This window comes from Mustela putorius, unplaced genomic scaffold (genome assembly GCF_011764305.1).
Source record: "Mustela putorius furo isolate JIRA1106 unplaced genomic scaffold, ASM1176430v1.1 tig00537227_pilon_pilon_pilon, whole genome shotgun sequence".
Taxonomy (NCBI): Eukaryota; Metazoa; Chordata; class Mammalia; order Carnivora; family Mustelidae; genus Mustela; species Mustela putorius.
In genome coordinates, this window is record NW_025422368.1 from 27,894,175 (window position 1) to 27,917,679 (window position 23,505).

Consider the following 23,505-nt stretch of genomic DNA (forward strand, 5'->3'; position numbering starts at 1 on the left):
AAGATGCTCAGTATCATTAATCAGAGAAGTACAAATAAAAATCACAATGAGGTATCACCTTATATTTATAGAATGGCTAGAATCAAAAAAAAGAAGAAATAACAAGTCTTGGCAAAGATGAGGAGAAACAAGATCCCTCATGCAGTGGTAGTGGGAATGCAAATTGCTATAGCCACTGTATAAAAACAGTATGGAGTTCCCTCAAGAAATTAAAAATAGAATTACCAAAAAAAAAAACCCCAAATTACCCTATGATCCAGTAATTCCACTACTGGCTATTTACCCCAGGAAAAGAAAAACACTAATTCGAAAAGATATATCAAGCCCTGTGTTAACTACAGCATTAGTTACAACAAAGATATGGAAGCAATCCCATGTCCATCAACTGATGAATGGATAAAGAAGATGTGGGGTATGTATGCAATGGAATACCACTCCCATTAAAAAGTATGAGATCTTGCCATGTGCAACAACATGGATGGACCTAGAGGATATAATGCTAAGTGAAATAAGTCAAAGACAAATGCCACATGATTTCATTCATATGTGGGATTTAAAAAACGAGACAAAAATCAGACTCTTAAATACAGAGAGCTTGTGTTTGCCAAAGGATGGAAGTATGGGTGAAATGGGATTAAAAGTATACCTATCATGAGGAGCACGGAGTAATACACAGAATTGTTGAATCATTTTATTGTACACCTGAAACTAATATGACACTATAGTCAGTATTTCAGTAACACTATATATAACTATATATTCAGTTATTTCAGTAACACTATACTTCAGTAAAATTGTTTAAAATAAACACATGCAAGTTAAACTAGGGAAAATATTTTAAAACAGCAAAATAAATAAAGCAATAGGCTCAGATATAGTGCCAAGGGGAGGCACTGGTAACGCAGGCAAAACAGGTGAACAGTAGTAAGTAGTATGAACTTCCAGTTACAAATAAGTCACAGGGCTATAAAGTATAGCACAGGAAATACAGTCAGTGGTACTGTAGTAAGTTTGTATAGTGACAAGAGTAACTAAACCTACTGAGGTCACCATGTCATAATGTATAAAAATACTGAATCATTAGGTGCCTGGGTGGCTCAGTGGGTTGAAGCCTTCGGCTCAGGTCATGATCCCAGGGTCCTGGGATTGGGTCCCACATTGGGCTCTCTGCTCAGCAGGGAGCCTGATTCCCTCCTCTCTCTTCCTGCCTCTCTGCCTACTTGTGATCTCTGTCAAATAAATAAAATCTTTAAAAAAAGAAATTAAATGTTAAAAAAAATACTGTATCACTACTGTTAAACACCTGAAACTATTATAGTTTGTTATAATTCAATAAAAAGATTAGCCATCTGTTTTTAAGCATTTTATCAATTTTTAGCACCCTCAAAACTTACAGAATTCTTTTTGAACTGTGTAAGCCAAGTTTAAAAAAAAGCTCTTAAAATACTACGTTTGTATTTTTTTCTTTTTTCCTAAAGATTTATTTACACGCACGTGCATGTGCAAGAGTGAGCATGCAAGCATAAACACAAGCTGGGGGGAAGGGGAGAGGGAGAGGGAGAAGCAGACTCCCCACTAAGCAGGGAGCCCCATGCAAGGCTCCACCCCAGGACCCTGAGATCATGACCTGAGCTGAAGGCAGGTGTTTAACCAACTGAGCCACCTAGGCATCCCTGTATTTCTTTTTTAATTCACTGCATGTTTTGGTAAAATTACCTTAAGTCATGTCCAGTTACTGTTTGCAAAGATGCAGATAGGCTGGTTCATTTACTTCACCTTAAATTTCTAGTTTTAATTATACATATTTGTCATTTTAAGAAATCCTGGAAAATCTAAGTCATGTAAGATACAGAAATGATACTATCTATATTTCTTGTAGCCTTTTTCTATATGGCTAAAAAGCTAAACAGTTTCATCTGTGAATTAATGAATAAGATGCTGTATTTACCTTCAGTTGTATATCTGGTTCTTTTATGTGCAATTCTGCCCTCTGGTTTTTCAGCAGTGAGCTTTGAAGTCAAGAATTCAGCTGCTCCTGCATCGAAGAAAGTATTCCCAATAGCTTTATCTTTAATGGCCCAAATGACTTCACACCCTTCAATTTCATACCTAAAAGGAATATTAAAGTTACTCAGAGCAATTCTGAAAGTCTGAGTAGAAATCTCTGTATTTGCAAATAATTATCTCTGAAGGCAAAAGTAAAGAAAGTAGTTTAAGACAAACTGAGCAAGAATGATTGTAAGGAGGAATGGAATACTCTTTCAGGATAAAAAGAGTTGAAGTAGAATAAGTAATAAAATAAATTTAACCAGTTTACTGAAAGAACATAAAAATGACAAACATATGTAACTGAGTATCAGGTGAAATTTCATTACAGTGAGCATCACTCTAAGCGGTCAAATTCCCCAACATAGTTATTGTATGAATGTTCTCCAGGGTTCCATGAATGAACAGTGCTTTTTTGACGTGGTTACAGTATAACCAACGATGGATAGATAGATGGATGGATAGTATACAGTTAAAATACTTCACTTCTTTGGTAACAAGTAATTTGTGTACTCAAGCAACATTATGGAAGGAGATAGGAAAAGGAGAGAATTAGAGTTATCAACTAAAATTTTAACTCTGTTATAAAGAAACCACTACTCTGTAGTCCTCTCCCTTTGTCTCAGAAATGTCCAAGCCATCCAGTCAAAGAAAGACCCGGCTCACAGAAAATCAAGGAAGAAAGGAACGACTGTGGTGTACACGGGCCATCACCATTCATGTGCAGGCCAGAGCTCCTGCACATTGCTATTTTATCTCTTGGTCTGATCACCCAGAATGTGGTTTGCTTAGTATTCATTTCACCAAGTCCCTGAAGTCTGTTAGGTTTTTCTGCTGTTAATACTTGTTTTGGTACAACTGATAAACTGGGACAATCCTAGACAAACAGGATATATGGTCATCCTAACTGTACTAGGATTTTATTTGAACCGGTAGTGGTACTAAGATTATCACATGTTAAGAACTATTAATGCTGACTTATGGTCAAAATATCACCATCTTTATGTCACAGACGCTATAATGTAACACATGGACTTTTCAAGCTAATCAGTAAATAGATGATACAAAAAATAAGGTTTAATACATCTCACTTCACATCATCTGATGTTCATGCTTTCTGACAATATGGTAAAAGATCCTCTTGCACCATCTAATGAGCCTTTATTATGTGTTCATAAATTCCTGCTTCGCTATGGCAGAAACAAACATTTACAGTTACTAAATTTCACATTCTTTGGAGAATATTCTATATGCTGCTCAGGTCATACAGGATTGCTGATGAGCAGAAAGTAGAATATACAAACATTCAGTAATAAATTTCTTATCAATATACATATAGGCACATAGTTACTATGAAATTCTTTAGCTTTCACAAATTAGAAATTCCTCTACCATTTTGTAAAAACTTTGAAGTAATACAATAGTACAACGCATATCAGTATAGCTTAAAATACTGATGCTTGACTAGTAAGCCACAGTAATAAGTAACCATGAGAACTCCTGTATGTGCCCCCCCTGATAGGACACCCTGTACTCTCCTTAACCTATGAGCTATGCCCTCAGCAAGATACTTCACCACAGAGGTATCCTATTTTTTAAGACCACCCTTAAACAGTGAAGTATGGTTTTGTGAAAGTATTAAAAAAAAAAAAAAAGGTTTTGAAAAGCAAAGGATTAACCTATACTAGTAAAGAAGAAAAGTACACTGAAGAAAATGAGCATTTGCCCTGGGGGATCATGAGGGCTACTGAAGAGCAGAAAGAGTTTGTGTGATTTCTCATCATGATATGATGAACACCTGATCATCAGTGGACGTAAGCTGAGATAACAGCATTATATGTGTCCTTTCCTTAGGAGTTTTATCAAATTATATAGTCTATCTCCAACCTAAAGAAAATGAGGAACAGGATTAAATGGTGTAAGACTACAAACATTTCTGAATACAGAAAATTTTCCAATGCAAAGAATCATAGTGTTAAGCTATACTTTCAGTAATCCTTAGTGGAGAAAATTTGTGATGCGCCTCCTCCCTCCTCTTTGTTCTGTTTGGTTTTGACTCTAGTTTTTCTCTCTTTTTTTTTTTCTCTGCAGTTCTCATTAGTGCCACAAACTTCCTCATTTCAAGAACGACTGCCACTCTTAGTACTCAGGCAATTTAGGAACTCTTAAAAGCTTCCACTGGGATTCACCACCCTGTCAGAATAAGGAGCAAAAACCTAGTCCAAGAGTTAGAATAGATAGGGCTTTGGCAAATTCCTCATTTTGATATAAATTTGTCCTCTTTGTAATTGGACTCCACTTTCTGGCCTGAAAATGTCCAAACAATTCCATGTCAGCCATCCGTGGGAAGATACAATTACAAAGAAAATCAATGCTCTGTAAACCATAGCAGGATATCGATTCCTCAATGTTCTCTGAACCTGAAATATCATCTTAAGATAGTATTTTTTTTTTAAGATTTTATTTATTTATTTGACAGAGAGAAATCACAAGTAGACGGAGAGGCAGGCAGAGAGAGAGGAAGGGAAGCAGGCTCCCTGCTGAGCAGAAAGCCTGACGCGGACTCGATCCCAGGACACTGAGATCATGACCTGAGCCGAAGGCAGCGGCTCAACCCACTGAGCCACCCAGGCGCCCCTTAAGATAGTATTTTAATTTATGTGTTCAACATTTTCTGACTTCCAAAAACCCAAGAGCTGGGAGTACCATATATCTTGAACTAGCGAGTCATGGGCCAATCAAGTAACCATATAAATGAGTGAAGCAGGATGGGTATAAATAGTAAGTGGTAGGGACTGTTATTAGAAAGCTCTAAAAGTGCACATTCAAATTGTTGTTCAAGATAGTACATGTTTACCAAACATATCTGTGGGCCACATCTCTCCAGTCACCTGTGTGTCACCCCTTGAGACAGTAACCATGAGAACTCCTAAACTCATGTTGCAGCAATGGTATCACTGCAACTATGAACTCCATGAAAGCTAAAAATACAAAGTTGATATTTTCCTTAAAAATATATGAAAAACAATTACGTTTATCTTTGAGTTTCAGAATACCAAGATGTTTCTAGTCTGCCAATAATCATACGAATCACAGAGCAGTGTTTAAATAGTGTTTAGGGGACCTGGGTGGCTCAACGGGTTAAAGCCTCTGCCTTTGGCTCAGGTCATGATCCCAGGGTCTTGGGATCGAGCCCTGCTTCCCTTTCTCTCTGCCTACTTGTGATCTCTGTCAAATAAACAAATAAAAAAAAATAGTATTAGGGCACCTGGGTGGCTCAGTTGGTTAAGCAACTGCCTTTGGCTCAGGTCATGATCCTAGAGTCCTGGGATCGAGTCCTACATCAGGCTCCCAGCTCCAAGGGGAGTGTGCTTCTCCCTCTGACCTTCTCCCCTCTCATGCTCTTTCTCACTGTCTCTCTCTCAAAGAAATAAGATCTTTAAAAAAAAAAAAAGTAGTATTTAAAAATACATACTTACACCAATTCAAGTGCAATGCCGCCATTCCCTATGATCATTATTCTTTTAGCTTTAGTAAGCTGTTTCTGAAATTCCTGTATTGAAAAGGACACAGTGTTCTGTAAGTAGTGGACATAACTTGAAGCAAGGGGCTTCACTGATAATATTCTGAAAATACAGGAATTTTATCTGATTTACACAGGAACAAAATAAATATCATTTGCCCACTCTGCCAGGACGCAATATTACAATACTTTGTAATATTACAAGTACTTTGTTTCATCCAGGCTGTCTTCACAGCAGTGCCTCTGCTGATTTCCCTTGCCTTTCAAGTCATTACATTTCAAGTCATAACATTACATTACAGTTATTACATAGTTTAGAATTTCAGTAAAGCGGCACAACCTCTAGTTCATCATCACATTCCTGACTCCTTTATCCAATCAATTTACTAACAGGACACTGATCTGTATCTTACATATAGGGTTATTCCTTTTCACCTAGTCCTTCAGTTGACGCTTTCCCTGGAGTCAGTCAACACTCAAAACTTGCATGAATGAGCAGTGCAACAGTTTGGTGGTTAAGAGTCCCTGGCTCTAGGAGTTAGTAACTGCTCGCAATTAGTAACTTAGACAAGTTGCTTAACCCCCCTGCGCCTCTGGTTCTTCAACTACAAAGGGAAACAAGAAGTGACTCTATCTCATTTGGCCTCTGCAAGCATTAAGATAATGTAAATAAAGCTGTTAGAGGCAGGCACAATAATGTCCAACACTTATCAGAAAAAAATTTTTGCTCTTATTATTATGAGACAACTAATTGATGACTCTACCACCTCCCTCCTCTGCCCCCTAAAAAAGATCACAATGACTGTAGGGATGTCATGGTCATTTTTATGGCACTTTCAAAAGTAACAGAATAGTCCCACTGCTTCACAGTGACATATGAATAGCCGAATTCCTCTTCCTACTACGTCAAGTTCTATTAAATCCTATTTCTATTAAATTCATCCAAAGCTTTATTGTAATAGTCAATAATTACTGACTTGTTTAAAATGCTACAAGAAAAAAAAGAATTAATTTTAGTTTGTCCGTCACTGAGGACAATAATTTAAGAAAAATCTGTTAAAAACATTGGATATGGAGATAAATAGTATGCGTTTAAATTGTACTTCTGATAGACTTAATAACTACTTTAGCACAGATAAAAACTTAATTTCTCCATCAGAGTTTCCTAATTGTAAAACGGGAGTAATACTGTCACACAGGATTAATATGAGCAGTTCATGTCTGCAGAGGACCTCACTGGAACATAGTTATGCTCAATCTTTGATAATGGGAACCTGAAATGTTTATAATTATAATTAAATTATAATTTATAATTAGGTTTTTCTAGTTTTCTCTGAATTCCTATTTAATTAAGAACAGGCTGGAAAAAATCACCTTTTAAGAATATGAAATATTATCAAAAAATGTAAAATTTATCACCCTATGGAAGAGAAGTAAAACAAACTTGAGGTAAGACAGTATTATTATTGGAAATCAGGAAGAGCTTCTTGGCAAAAGGGTCAGTGAACTCTAGAAGCCCTTAAATCCACTACCAGAAAAAGTTGTATAAGGTTCCAGAGAGTTTCACCTTATTGGGATAGTTTACTACAGTTCCTGAGTACAACAAACCAAATGATTTTTTCAGTTCAGAGATTCTGTCATGATTCTAACCATAAATATCTTCTCAATATTAATTTCTTTGCTAAGGGGTAAGTTCAGTAAGTTCGGGAAATGGTTTACCTTTTTGTCTTTTTTTTTTTTTTTTTTTAAAGATTTTATTTATTTATTTGACAGAGAGAAATCACAAGTAGGCAGAGAGGCAGGCAGAGAGAGAGAGAGGAGGAAGCAGGCTCCCTGCTGAGCAGAGAGCCCGATGCGGGACCCGATCCCAGGACCCTGAGATCATGACCTGAGCCGAAGGCAGCGGCTTAACCACTGAGCCACCCAGGCGCCCTGGTTTACCTTTTTGGAAGAAGATCATTATATTATTTAGATTACAAATCACATATTCCCAAACTACAGTAATGTATGTGTGTATAAGTTATAACCTTCAGCTTAGTTGTTATACCTGGGATACAATGCACAATGGAAAGAACACAGAACATCAGCATGAACTAAAAAAACAAAAATTATCAACCAAAGCTAAACTGAAACTGGCAATAACATAACTATTTTCTGGTTTATGGATCCTAAAACAAACCTCTTCTATAATTTAAGAATTAACACTTTAAGGAGAATACTTTGATTCAAATATAGAAAAGCCTAAGAAATATTCACATTCCTTTCCTATGACCCAACCTAAGAATGTTACCTGAGCACTGTCTGTATCACGGATTCCTAATACATAAGGATTTCCTTCACATATCAACTTTGGCTTAGCTCCAGTGCACAGACAGAGTTTCTTATACACATGCTGACTGCCATCTCCTGTTACAATGCACTGTAAGAACATAGAGCAAAGAAGGAGAGAGAAGGAACATGGTCATCCATGGATACAACTTCACTTTAAATGAAAAATTCAACATGAGGAAAGCAAAAAATACATTAAGGCTAACTCTTGGTGGCACTCTGCTTTGTTACAGCAAATCAAAGTAAACAAATCAAAGTAAATGTGAGAATGCCTTCTCCCATTGTCATTCACCATCATTGCAGGGCCATGAGCCATACTGGGAATCTGGTGAAAACTAGTCTTTCTCCCCTGGGAAAAAAGATATATGCACACCAGATTTTACATAAAACTCATGATATTCAGTGGGGTATTGCTGACCTCAGACAAAAAATTAAACATTCAGAAATTTTTAAAAATGAGCATTCTGATTATTATACCTGGGGTAGGCCTTAATGAATATTTCCAATCTCAGTGGAAATTACTCTAAGAAAGATGTAGTAATTCTAATGATATCATACCTTAATACCCAGGTAGAGTGTGGTAGAAAAGGGTACATTACCTAAAAACATTAGAAGTGCTAAAAAAATACTATTTATATTCTTAAGTACAAATAACAATCACTTTACCAGCAAGCATGCTCTTTGGGGATATTTTCATAAAAGTAAAAAATACTTTAACCTTAATTCCTAGCATGTACTGGCTTTAAAGTTATTTGTATTAATTTTTAATGACATCACTGAGCCTAAAAATACATGAGAGACTATGGACTCTGAAAAACAATCTGAGGGTTTTGAAGGGGCGGTGGGGGGTAGGAGGTTGGGTGAGGCCGGTGGTGGGTATTATGGAGGGTATGTATTGCATGGAACACTGGGTGTGGTACATAAACAATTCTGGTACACTGAAAAGAAATTTTAAAAAATAAAAATACATATTTGAGATCCACTGTTTTTGTTCCTTAGTATTGAATGAAAACCTACATCTAAGTAGTAGCCTTTAGAAAGCATATATCTGTAAGTACATATGACTATAAGAGATGCCAGACTTTGTCAGAGTGGTTTAGAGGTTAACAGTGTGCCATGTGTTTGATTTATAAAACATGGCAACTCGTAACTGTAGCACTTGATACTCAAGGAGACATTTGTTACCTGTTGTAACTCTTCAGCTGCTTAACAAAAACAAAGCCAATAATTCCACACAGTATAACACACATAAGAAATTCTATAAAATCTTCCTGAAGATAATATGGTTAGAATTTTATCTAGCGAACATTATTATAGACCCTGACCAAATTTTAAAAATAATTTGGACTTAGCTACTGAAAAAACACACACAAGAACTCTTTTCATTGTTTACTGTTAAATTTTTGGAAGTAGGCAAGACACATAATCTCTAATTCATTAAAGAATATAAAGGACAGATAATACAGACATGATCTCATTTAGGACACTTCAAATGGTAATGGGAGGCACTTAGATTTACTCAAATGCCCAAATATAAATTACCTCAATTTATTTACACATCTGAGCACACTTCTATTTGCAAATTAACTGACATGGATGTTATATATCATAGGTACTAATGTAAACATTAGAAATTTATTCTGGTTTTGGGATTCAGATTTTTAATTTTTTTCCTCATAAAATTCAGTACTTATTTATTTTTTCCTATCAAATTATTTGTGTTTTGAATGTATTATAAGTGTTTTTTCTCTTTAAGGGAGAGCTACTCAAACAACTGCAAACTCTACTTCCCATCTTGCCTGAAGCTCATCTGAGGATACTGCTGATCATCCGACAATACCCTTTCCTAAGCCCGCCTTAGTAAGTCCCATGTCCAATGGGTTACTCGGTCCTGCTGACTTTACGGCCCTTTATATCTGGGCCGTTCTTCCCAACTTACACTATCCCTGTCTTGGTTCAGGCCTTCTACCATTTTGGACTGCAACCACCTTCCGATTTGGCGGGTGGCCAGCAGCCCCTCACTCCGCCCACTTCCTCCTTAACACTGCTGTCAGATCTACCTTGCTAAAAGCATATCCTATACAATATCACCCTGCCACGACCTAAAATCTCTTCATTCCTCCTTTGATTATCAAATAAATTTCTTGGCATGATGTAAACAGCTCTTCACAGTCTTGTTTCTTTGGCCTCATCTGCCAATCTTCTTTCCTTGTCCCCACCACAGTTCCTCTGACAGCGTCACTCTCCCACGTGCCCCCTTCCTTTTCTTTGGGCCTTTGAATAAGCCACCTCCTTTTCCTACAGTGCCCCTAATTAAGAACTCTTAATTTACCCACCTTTTAAACCCTATTCAAATATTACTCCCTCTGTAAAGCCCTCCCAAATCCCTAATATCAGAGCTTTGGTAAGATTTCAGTGACTATGCTTTTCATGTTCCTATAGTTACAGGCGCACATGTGTATATTCGCTATGACACTGAACGCTCCCTGGGCAGGTGCCCTGTACTATTCCTGTTGTCTCCCAGCACTTAATGGGGTGCCCAGAACACAGCAGACACTGTATAAAATGTTAATGCTCATGTAAAACATTAAACTAATCATATAATCCCAATAACCCACAACAAGTATAAATTTTCCCAGTAATAATATAAACCATTATCATGAAATTAGGGACCTTAGTGGTGGTGGTGGTAGAGTCAGGGTCAAAAGAAAGCAGGCAAAAGCCTGTCAAGATTGAACAGGGGGTGTCATAAAGAAATAAATCCTCTTGGGTGCCTGGGTGGCTCAGCTGGTTAAGCAACTGCCTTCAGCTCAGGTCATGATCCTAGAGTACCAGGATCGAGTCCTGCACTGGGCTTCCAGCTCCACAGGGAGTCTGCTTCTCCTCTCCCATGCTCTCTCTCAAATAAATAAAATCTTTAAAAAAAAAAAAAAAAAAGAGAGCAAGTGAGAAAGAAAGAAAGAAAAAAGAAATAAATTCTCTTACGTGTTCTTTACTCTTCAGTTCCTTTACTCCAGATTCTATAATCTTAATGTTGGGAAAGCGATTTTCTAACATGGTTTTTGGTTGCTCTTCAACATCAAACTCCTCCAATACTTTAGAAACCTGTAATAGATCATAAAGGTAAAAATGTATGTTTAAGAAATATTTCAAGAATTTTATTTATTTATTTATTTTTAAATATTTTTACTTATTATTTGACAGACAGAGATCACAAGTAGACAGAGAGGCAGGCAGAGAGAGAGAGAGGAGGAAGCAGGCTCCCTGCTGAGCAAAGAGTCCAATGTGGGGCTCCATCCCAGGACCCTGGGATCATGACCTGAGCTGAAGGCAGAGACTTTAACCCACTGAGCCACCCAGGTACCCCATATTTCAAGAATTTTAAATAATAAACATTTGCATTTGTGTTTATATACTAGTTACTTCATATTCATAAAACGAAGTCGGCCAATTGTACTATAAACAGCGTAAAGAAGACTAACTCCACATTTTAAGACTTGAACTCAAATATTGGTCCTACCACTCGGGCAAGTCAGCCAGGTCACTACGGCTTAGTCTCCTCGCCTGGAAAATGAGGTCTGACTCTAGTCACTTCTGCATACTTTGACCACACAGCTTATTGACCTCCTTAACCTTACAGTTTTCTCTGTCCACGAACTAGCTAACTTTATGGTGATTTAGCCTTTAGACTCTTTCCTGCTGTCCAAACCCATTAGCATCTTCTTGGACTCCCTTCTCTTCCTGTGTAGCCATAACTCTGTTGTAGATAATTTCATGTTTTGCCCAAACTTTTACTTCCTTGCTTTCTAATCTTTAACCATTAATTACACTGAAAACCCACAACAAAGATTGAACTACTGCTGCTTTTTCCAGTCCTATATACCCAGTCTTCTGTGGAAGGACTGCGCCTTGCAGACTGGCATTTGACCTCAGCTGCTCCCTAAATACTACTGGGAAATCCTATTACATGGCCCTAGCGGTTCTCAAACCACTTAGTCTCAAGACCCCTTTACACACTTACAGGTACCTGAGGACCCCAAAGAACTTTTATCCATGTGAGTTAAGCTCAGTGATATCTGCTACCTTAGATATGAAAAATGAGAAAAATGTAAAATATTCAATTCAATTAGAAGTATAATCAATACATGTTAAAGAGATATAGTATCCTTTCAATAAAAAATAACAATTTTTCCAAAAGAAATTAAGAATGGCATTGTTTCACATTTTTGCAAATATCTTTAATGTCTGATCTTAACAGAAGATCTGCTTCTCCTTCAAACTGTTACAATATATTAATTTGGTTGAAGTATATGCAGCCTTTTCAGAACTGTATATTCTTCTTTGATGTTACACAAACTCAACAAGCACATTTTCTTAAAGATTAGTTGCAACGTAGGATTTGAAACCATATCAAAGAATTTTTATCCTCTCTAACTGTGAAATCTGCTGGTCTATCCTACACTTGGAGTGGATCTCGTAACATCACATTCATCATGTGGACAATAGTGGTTCCCTAAGTTATGGAGATCTTCCCAATGTTAACACATTTTATATAACTACAGTATCAAAAGATCACATTACTATCACCAACAATCTCATTAGGAAAGGCTTTAAGTACCATGAGACTCACAGGAAATTAGTTTTCCAAAATTCTAATTTTGGCTGGAAAGCTCTAATTTTGTCCTATTGGCAGCAAATACTGTCGCTTGTTTTCCTTGAAGTGACAGACTCACTTCACTCATTTTTCCAAATCTGAATTACTATAGTGTGTCGGTTGTTCTTTCAAGTAAAACTGGTGTCCATGAAAGAGAAATTAGTTCCTCTCACAACTCAGCAACTGCACATCTGCTTTTCCTTGAGACAATACCACTCCTGTGCATAGAACAAGTGCTTTACGCATGCAGCCCATTTCATCATACAGAGTATGAAAAAGATGTACACTTAAAGCCAGGATTTAATAAAACTAACATTTTTTACTGGCTCTAATTTATTTAACTGGGTGTGTGGCAGTGAAGAATACAATGACCTCTAATCCAGTTTAGCCACTGTTACTCTTACACCATTAGTGTTTAAGCATCAACATAGTGAGAAGAGTAACATCTAAGTAACATCTTCTATCCGTAAGTAATTTTCCCAAACACACTACATTCTCTGCATTCCCAGCAAATCACCTTACCTCTAGGCCATAAAGGGACTACTAAGAACTCTTACTACTTCATTCCCACCATCTATATAATTCTTGGCTATAGTCTGCCTTCTTTGACCCATTTCTACTGTTTCAAGGTGAATCCAGTAATCTATGCTCTATATGCCATCGTGACTTACCTCCTCAGGACTTTTATTATGTATTCCTTGTTTTCCTTCATCTTCGGCCTTCCCTCTTCCCTACAGGCTTTTTTTTAAGGTTTTATTTATTTATTTGAGAGATTGAATGAGAAAGCACGAGAGGGTAGAAGGTTAGAGGGAGAAGCAGACTCCCTGCTGAGCAGGGAGCCTGATGTGGACCTGATCCTGGGACTCCAGGATCATGACCTGAGCTGAAGGCAGTGGCCTAACCAACTGAAACACCCAGGTGCCCTTCCCTACTGGCTTCTTAATCTCAACAGGTAAACATGCTAAAGTGTTTTCCACCTTTAAAGATTAAAACTCAATGTAATGCTAGTCCTCCTGTCCTCGATTTGCTGCCACTCTATCTTTTCTTTCTTCGCAGCTAAATGTCAAAAGAGAAAAGTTTATGTTTACTGTCATTTTAGAGTTAACCCCCTATTAACTTATGAAGATAGTGTAAACTGTCTCAAAGTCACCAATGATTTACTAGAAAGGGGCACTTCTGAGTCCTTGTCTTTCCTGACTACTCCCTGGAACTGACACCTTTGACCGTTTTTTGTTTTTTGTTTTTTAACAAAGATTTTATTTATTTATTTGCCAGAGAGAGAATGGGAGCAAGCAAGCATAAGCAGGGGGAGAAACAGGCTCCCCACTGAGCAAGGAGCCTGATGCTGGACTTGATCCCATAATCCCGGGATCATGACCTGAGCCAAAGATAGATGTTTAACTGACTGAGCCACCCAGGTGTCTCGTGACCACTCCTCTTAAACTTTTGTTTTCTGTGGATTCAGGGGATACCCCTTTTTCATAGTTCTCCTCTTCAATCTAGACTAATAAGGGTGGCCATTTTCAGCTCTCTCTTTTTCTCTGATCTTCTTTAAATGTCAGTGTTCCACAGGGCACTGCTGCTGGATTCTCTCACTGTATGTATTCTTCCTGGAAGATCCTCCCCATGCCTATGGTTCAGCTGACACCGAGACTGTGATGAATACTAAATTTCTATCTCCAATTCAGCATTCTTGCCTGCTCCAAAAGTTTGGCAACATCTAAATTTTGATAAAATACAATTCCGTACCATAGCATACAACCCCATCATGGTCTGGCCCCTGGCTACTGGTTCGACCTCACACTTCACACTCCAGCAGCACTGAATTGGTACCTGTTAGAGTGTATTACATAGCAATATACTTTATGCACCTTGGCAAATGCCTGCCTCCATTCAACCTCTTACAAACATGGGAAAACTTACTATTCTTTCAGTCTCAGTTTCAATGCACCCTCCTATGTAAAGCCTTTCTGGATTCTTAAAGTCAGGCTTTGGCACGCATTCATAATATATTTATAAAAATAATTATGCATATATTGTAGTATGACCTCAGTTTTTTTTGCTACTATCAGCATAATTACCATATTGTATGATAACTATGTCTTACAGATTTGTTACCCCAATAGAGAGGAATTATTCCGAGAAAGTACTATTCATTAACCATGAGGGCTATGGAACCAAAGGGCCTGTATTGAAAACCTATCTATACATATCTCAGAAACTTATCCAACTTCACTGTGACTCATTTACCTCATCTGTAAGTGGGGATAATATAAGAAGCTACTTCACAGTTACTTAAGGATTAAATTAATACATTTAAAACATTTAGATGAGTGTCTGGTACATAGTAAATACTCCATAAGTAATGTGAGTTATTATTAGTAAAAATTTCTCCTTTAGAAATTACACAAGCCACGAAAACATGTTCTTTAACATTAAACAAATAATTCCTGATAAAATAAAATGTGCCTCTTTACCGTTCTCTGAATCTCACACTATCCCACCACTACTGCTGTCCCCTGACTTCAGAGATAACCATTAGTGACTTTTTGGTATAAGCTCTTTCAATCTCTGTATTCTGGGTACCTAGCACACTGGCTGATATATAAGTCTTTGATAAATGATAAAAAGGATGCAAGTTCCTACTTCTTAATATTATGAATAACTAACACTTGCATAATATTTGTTATTCTAATAAACTTTCACATATATTAGTATATCTTAAACTCCCAACCTATACAACTTTAATACTTCTTAAGCAAGAAGATATTATTACCTTAATATTACAAGTGAAGCAACTGAGATACAGATTTGCCAAGGCTACATAGCCAGTAAATAAATTAGGCCTAGAACCCAAGATTGTTTTCCTTCTAGTGTACAAAATTTACAAAATAAGCAAAAATTGAACTCAAGTCTTACAACTGTGGAATAGTTACACCAAATTCAGTCTTCTGGAAAAATACTTATAAGACCCAGCTATATACCTTTTTCTTATGTACGTGCTCTAAGCCTATAAATGAATGTATATTTTTTTTCTTTTAAGACATTAATAGTCATAATTTATTCCCTGGCTCTCCCAAGCCCGTAAGTGCTTTGGTTGTACCTAGGTACTAAGATACCTTAAGTATCTCTAAGCAGATTCTAAATAAACAATATATTGTGCTTAATTATCCTTGGTCTTAGCATTTTACAACATGAGAAAGTTTTATTTTATTATCAGGATGTAAGGGAAAATTTGTATTAAAGACTATGGTAGTATTCTTCACTGAGGTATGGAAACAAAAGACTTACTTAATTTTTTGCATAGGCATTATAACATAATTATAGCACAATATATGCATAATTTATAAATATATAAATATACATAATTAAGACATACATCAAAACTTTTTTTGATGTGAGGTACCACATCAAAAATGTTTAGAGCTAACTCTTCTATGATACTATTAGCCAAATGATCTCAGACTCTCAATGTAATGTTATGATGTGTGTAATGTAAATTCATGGAACTACAAAGTGTTCTCAGATGCTTATTACATATCTGAAACATCTGTACATGTAAACTTGACTGAGAAGCACTTTTCTGATTTGCAAACACATACAACTGTATATGTATGTATATATACAACTGTGTGTGTGTGTGTGTGTGTATATACATAAAATGACATCCAAATACATTTGTAATCATATTTGTATAACATTTTTCCTCAAAAACACTTTATTTAAAATTTTCTCAAAAGTAATTTTTAGTGGGAGGAAAAGATGGGAAGAAAATAAAGGAAATTCAACATCATTTGGGTGCTCTCGATATTCAATATATAATTCTAAACTTTGAGCTTTGATTTTAAAATGAACAAAAGAACATTCTTTTCTATCAAAAGAACATTTTGTCATTTTAAACATTTAAAAACTATAATTACACTAACTATAATTATACTATATATAAATATATATATATATAAACTATAATTACACTAACTATAATTACACTATAATTACACTAACTATAATTACACTATAATTACACTAACTATGCAAGATACTGAAATTTAATAATACTAAGAAAGTAATACAAAGGTTCTTACCTGCTTGAAATTTGTAACTGCTTTAATAACAGGAGAAGCGGTTACCAGGAGAATATCTTCTGATGGAAACTGAATAGCCAACTTATTAAAAAAAAAAAAAAATTGGGAGAAAATACATGATAAATTTTAATAATGTTATTAACCTAGGAAACTATAAACTCATTTTTCCACACCTAAAGGTCTCCATTATTCTGTCTTCTTATTTATGGGGCAGTGGTGAGTAATATTCAACACTGATACTGATAAAACAAGTAATTCATTTACACTAAACACTAACAAAGCCTCCTGAACAAGAAAAATGATACAAAGAGGTATTCCTTATTTACTTAAACTATCTTAATGCCAATTCAAAGTTGTCATGCAGAGAATGAGAAGAAAATATTTTCCTAAATAACAGTTAAACCAACCTCTATTTTACTTTTTTTAATTAATTATTTTTATTAACATATAATGTATTATTTGCCCCAGGATACAGGTCTGTGAATTGTCAGGCTTACACATTTTACTCAACTTCTATTTATTTTAAAATAATATTTTCATTTCCCTGCAGTAGGATAATATTACAGCAAATCCTTACTAATAAACACTCAGAATCTTAGCCTGACTTTTCCCAAGTGCTTTGGCATTGCTATTGTGCCTCTTCCAAATGCCCAACCAGTATACACTCTGGGAAAACAAAACCATTTTAGTATTAGCTTCAACAGAATTTAGAGGCTTAACTTGCTAATTGTTTCATCATTTTCCTCTGGTTACAACCTCACTCTCTCTGAACTTGAAAGACTTTTCTTAAATCACACTCTGGTTCCTAAACTCTACCAGTTTCTAGCTCTTTCTCTACTATACCATTAAAACTGAGTATGTTCAACCAAAAAACTATTAGAATGAACAAATGAATTCAGTAAAATTTCAGTAAAAAAATACAAAACTGATACACAAAAAGTGGTCATTTCTATATGCTAATAACGAGCTACTGGAAAGAGAAATTAAGAAAACCATCCCATTTACAACGAAATGAAAAAGAATAAAACATCTAGGAATAAATTTAACCAAAGATGTGAAAGACCTACATTCTGAAAACCATAAGTCACTGACAGAAGAAAATTAGGAAGACATAAATAAATGGAAAGATCTATCATGCTCATGGATTTAATATTGTTAAAATGTCACACTCCCCAAAGCAATCTACAAATTCAATGCAATCCCCATCAAAATACCAGTGGCATTTTTCACAGAATTGGAAGAAAGAATTCTAAAATTTGTATGGAACTGCAGAAGACCCCAAATAGCAAAGCAATCTTGAGAAAGAACAACAAAGCTGGAGGTATTATGCTACCTGATTTCAAACCCTACTACAAAGCTGTAGTGATCAAAATAGTATGGCCCTGGCACATATATCAGTGGAATGGCACAGAGAGCTAAGCCCACATATATGATGGTCAATTAATCTCTGATAAAGGAGGCATGTAATGGGGAAAAAAATTCTCTTCGTAAACACTGTTGGGAAAACTGAACAGCTTACATGCCAAAGAATGAAACTGGACCACTATCTTATACCATATACAAAAATAAATTCAAAATGGATTAAAGACATGAATATAAGACTTGAAACCATAAAGCTCCTAGAAGAAAACATAAGCAATCAGCTCTTTGACACCAGGCTTAGGAATATTTTTTGAACCATTCACCTCAGGCAAGGTAAAACAAAAAGCTAAAAAGCTAAGACAAACAAACAAAATTAAATCAAACTAAAAAGCTTTTTCAGAAAAAAGGAAACCATCAACAAAGCAGACAGACAACCTACTGAATGGGAGATAATATTTGCTAGTTACATATCCAACTGGGGTTAATATCCAAAATATAATAAAAAATTACACAACTTAATGTAAAAAAATTTAAAAAGGGGCAAAACTTGAAAAGATATTTTTTCCAAAGAAGACCTACAGATGGCCAATAAACACATGAAAACATGCTCAACATCACTAATCACCAGGGAAAGGCAAATCAAAACCATGAGATAAACCTCACAACTGTCTAATTGGCTATTACCAAAAAGATAAGAAATAAGTGTTGGTGAGGATGTGGAGAAAAGGGAACCATTGTACACTGTTGTTGGAATGTAAAATGGTGCATCTCCTATGGAAAACAATATGGAGGTTCCTCAAAAAATTAAAAATGGAACTACCATATATTCAGCAATTCCACTTCTAGGTATGTAAGAGAAGAAAACTGAAACACCAGTTTAAAGAGATACATACATTTCTATGTTCACTGAAGCATTATTTACAATAGCCAAGATATGGAAGCAACCTGTCGACTGATAGATGAATGAATAAAAAGATGCGGTATAAATATCAATGAAATATTATTCAGCTATAAGATAAAATAAATCTTGTCATTTGTGACAACATCAGTGGACCCAGAGAGTAATTATGTTAAGTGAACTAAGTCAGAGAAAGACAAATACGATATAATTTCACTTATTTGTGGAAACAAAAGAATAAAACAAAGCAAAACAGAACTCATAGATACAGGAAACAAACTGCTGACTGCCAGAGTGGAAAGGGGTTGGGGGTGGAGGGGAGTTGGGCAAAATAGATTAAAGGAATTAAGAGGAATAAACTTCCAGTTATAAAATAAGTAAGTCATAGGGATGTAATGTACACCATAAAGAATATAGTCAATCATATTGTAATAACTTTGTATAGTGACAGAGGTTAACTATGCCTATTAGGTCATTTCATAATGTATGAAAATATCCAATCACTATGACATATACCTAAGACAATACTGTATGTCAATAATTCAATAAAAGGGAAAAAGAACATCTTCAATTCATCTATACACCTTTAAACTTCGCCAGATTCTTTTCAGTATCATCTCCTTTGAACTTTCTGTAATACTTGATAATATTACCACTCTCTCCACCTTTCTTTTCTTTGTATATTCTGTAATTTATTTCCCCACTTTGTTTGCAGTGGTACACCTGGCCCTCAAAATTTCTTTGTACTACTAAATTCACCTTTCAACTGGCCTTCCAGTCACATTTAACCAGCTGCCTGTGGCCCAAATGCATTGGAACAAACCACCTCTCATAATATTTCATTTGACCACATTAGGCCACTATTCCAAATCATCTCACTACTTGCAACTTCTTGCTAAATTCTTAGCAAGACTTATATGTCCCTTTATGATCTGGTCTCTGCCAATCTTCCTACCTTCACCTCTGGTCACCTCCTCCAAACACCATGTTCTTTAAGCTTTGCCGCTCTTAGGTAATGCTATACTTTTTCCACCTGAGATTATATCCTTGCCTCCCTTTGGACCCTCTGATTTTTCTTGTCTATCTGGTGAACTTTTTACTCAATTTTCCATACTAAGACGAAAGGCCACTCCCGCCCTGATTTACACCCTGCCAACTCCACAGGCACCCCTAAACTGGAACGATTTATTTACATGTCTTCCACTAGACTGTGAGTTCTAAAAAAGGAGGTAGCACGCTTTGTTTATAAAGAACTAATCAGCCCTTCGTACAATGCCTGGATCATAGGTGTTTACTTGGTGAAAAAAAAAAAAAAAACCCTAAAAATTAAAAGTTTGCAAAAACCTCTTGAATTTCTTGCTCTACTTCTGGGACTTCAGTAATTGCTGAATGTTTACTTTATATCAACGAAGCAGTCCTTTTTGGAATGTACACAGGTATTTATTTTGTCTGATTATTCACTAGAACCAGAAAAGCAGTCCTAGTTACATTTAATCTCTTGCTGGTTGTTTTACAAAACACTACTGGAGATGAAATCTCTTCCACCGTGTAGAGACTAGAAGTATAGTCTGAGAAAGTATAAGAGAAAACGTTAAGAGTTTATCAGTTATTTACGATGAACTAAGAATCCGGCATATACCCGGAAGCTGAATTCAATCAGTTAATTAAGAAAAAGGGCTGAATTTTCTGACCAAGTACTTACTAGTTTTAAGCCCTCTTGCTGTTCTGACATAACCAGGACCAGAATCTGATTCAGTCAGCTTTGGGGTGTCCCCCCCCCCAAAAAAAACCTTGCTCCCTACTCCTCCCTGAACCCAGGGCGAAGCTTGAGAGGCTCTAACAACCTCGACCAGGGACCACCACGCAGCCTCTAACACCTGAGAGCAAGGAGGAGTGCGGCGGGAGGGAAGCGGCCAACGAGGGACTCCGGGGTCGGGAAAGCGGCGGGGCTCTGCGCGCCAGCCTACCTGCTCAGCACAGGTAACACCCGCGATACCACCGCCGACCACCACAAACTTCCCGCCCGTTGAGACAGGCCCGGCTGCCTCCATGCTCTCAAACTCCCACTGCCTTACCGACAACCAGTGGGCGACCCGCGTCCCTTGTACTCCGGGAGCGGAAGTCACGCTGGGCCGCCACTTCCGGTGCCGGCGCCGAGCCTGAGACTGAGCTACGGGTGCCCGGCAGCTCATACTTAGTGTTCTAGAGTTTGCGGTTCGGACCGCGATTCCCAAATCCAAAGACGTTTCTCTGATTCCAGAGTTTTCTTTTACTGCCAGTCGCCTGGATGTGGTTTTTCCACATAGTTTGATAAGGAGAAGACACAGAACAAAATAAAAGAAGAGAAAGTAAAGAGGATGGGTCGCCAAGAGAAGCTCAGCAAATTCTCTAAACACAAACCAGAGTTCTCATAGGACAGAGCATTCTCAGAATAAGTGAACCGCCCCGGTTTTCACTATTCTTTCTTAGGAGAAACTTGACAAAGACTTAGCTTTTAAACTCTTATGTCATAGGCTGTATCATCCTTTCTTACCTTTCGCCTAGCAATCCAAGATTTTATATTTTAGAAGCACATTCGTTATGGCATATTAAAGCAAAGTAAAGCAATACTACTGAATTGTTCTGAGAAGTTATTTCCATTTACAGTTTTGACCTCAGCGAAAATTCCCAGTACTATAGAGAATTGCTCGCCATTTTGTCAAAATAAATGAACATTCTTCCAAAGTGTCTAGTAAATAGTATGTGTGAAGGCGGAATTAAATATTCCCAATCTTGGCAAATAATACATTATATATTAGTAAAAATAATTTAAAAATAAATATATAAATATTCCCAATATTATTTTTGCTGCTAATACGTTTCATTTATTTTGAGAAATGACTAAATTTTTTAACGATTTTTTAACTATATTCACATTACAGTATTCACTATTTTCATTATTTTGCTAATTATATTACCTTTACTATCTCATATAATATTTTCCCTTAGTGCTTTACTATAATATTAAGAAGGTACAATTTCTCTAAATGGCTCACTCTAAAACTGGTAATTACGACCCCCCCTTAATGCTTTAAATTCTGGAAATAACCATTCTATATAAATAGGAAAACCTACCATGTAATTACAGATATTAACTGATATCCTAGTAATTACTGTGTTTTAATAAAGTAAATAGTAGGGAGTTCAATAGTGATTCCAATTCTTATTACCAGCTTAGACAACCAAACAATACGTTTCTAGAAAGAGGAAATAGTATTTTAAGCCTATTGAAATCTAGTCTTGTTTACTCATGTAGCTTCTTATTTTCACATGATCTCACTCACTTTGCTCTATCTATATTGAACCATACTGGCAGCATCCAAGATTTGCCATGTTCTTTTTTTTCTGAGCATTTGCACATAACTTTTTTTATAATGCTTTTCCTCCAACTGATTTCCCTAGCTAAATCCTCACTGACCTTTGATTTCACTGACCTTCCTCCCTAAGAAGCTTTATCAAATGTCTCTAAGACTGAGCTAGGTGTTCTCTCTATATGCTCCAACAGCACCTTGTCAACCTCTGAATTTAGACTTAGAACACCTTATTTTGAAACTACCTACTATCCGACCTGACCCTACCCCCCACCACCATAAACTCCTTAATCTCAGGGATTATTACTAGTCTCCCTTTATATCCTCAATCTTCAATTAGTAGTGAGTGCTCAGTGTAGATGTCCTGAATGAATTAGTAATTAGGTGGAGCATGGAACTGCCAGGAAGTCCTCTAAAGACCTTTAGATTCATTTTCCAGGGTCAAGATCCTCCTGTGTATTATGAAAGCAAATCCCCTTGAGGAAGGGCAAAGAGAACAGCCTAGAACTCAGAGGAAATGAAGAAAGGCCACTGGAATGGAATTATTATTTACTTATCTTGATACTTAACTATTTTCCATTTTAGTGTATAAGAATATTTAACATCAGCTATACTGAAGGTAAGAGAAATTCAGATTGTTTTCTGATGAATAAGTATATTTCCCACAGCTAGTTATTATACTAAGGGAAGAGAAAGGAACAACACTCTGTATTATTACCTTTTGTTTATTGAAATTGTAGATCCCATAAAATAAATGGAAATATAAAGAAGGTCTAGCATATTTCCTTCCAAATGAGAAAAACATTAAATTATAGTATCAAATGGATTCAGTTTATTTTAGTTGACATAAAATACTGGCATTAGAAATAGTTGTATCAAGAATTTTATGTTTGAAAAAGAAAAAAATTAAATTGTTTCAAATAATACTGCAAATACTATTTATCTTTCCTATTAATTTTGTTTCTATGTTCACGTTAACCCAAAGCAAATTTATATGAAAATTTAGCCAAATTTCCCCATTTTAGTCTTGAAAATATTTTCAGGTTTTCGTGGGACGTTGAATTCTAGCCATCAAAATGATATTCAGTCCAAATATTTTCTAGCAACAATGATTCCATAAGGAAATTCACATGTCTTCATTAGATTTGGGAGACAGAAGTTTAACCAATTTCTGGTTTGGTTCAGATGAGGTTATTTATTGTATGAATCACGATTTTGAAGGGCAGCTGTTTAAAAAAAACATTTTGTATAACATCAAA

General features: G+C 36.1%; 1 protein-coding gene across 5 annotated transcripts in view; it reads right to left on the reverse strand.

The window, feature by feature from the left end:
• PYROXD1 (pyridine nucleotide-disulphide oxidoreductase domain 1) overlaps positions 1-21,035 on the reverse strand; it is a 36,501-nt gene extending 15,466 nt beyond the window's left edge. For 2 of the 5 annotated variants that reach the window (XM_045073030.1, XM_004755717.3), the window contains exons 1-6: positions 20,864-21,035; positions 16,637-16,717; positions 10,883-11,002; positions 7,860-7,988; positions 5,526-5,599; positions 1,949-2,109 (exon numbers count right to left, since the gene is read on the reverse strand). In XM_045073030.1, the coding sequence (XP_044928965.1) occupies positions 1,949-2,109; positions 5,526-5,599; positions 7,860-7,988; positions 10,883-11,002; positions 16,637-16,717; positions 20,864-20,947 (649 nt within the window). In that variant the 5' untranslated portion in view covers positions 20,948-21,035. Of the gene's footprint in view, positions 1-1,948; positions 2,110-5,525; positions 5,600-7,859; positions 7,989-10,882; positions 11,003-16,636; positions 16,718-20,240; positions 20,465-20,863 lie in introns of all 5 variants that reach the window. The other 3 variants (XM_004755718.3, XM_013057848.2, XM_013057847.2) reach the window with 3 other exon arrangements.
• Between the last annotated feature and the right edge of the window lie 2,470 nt (positions 21,036-23,505).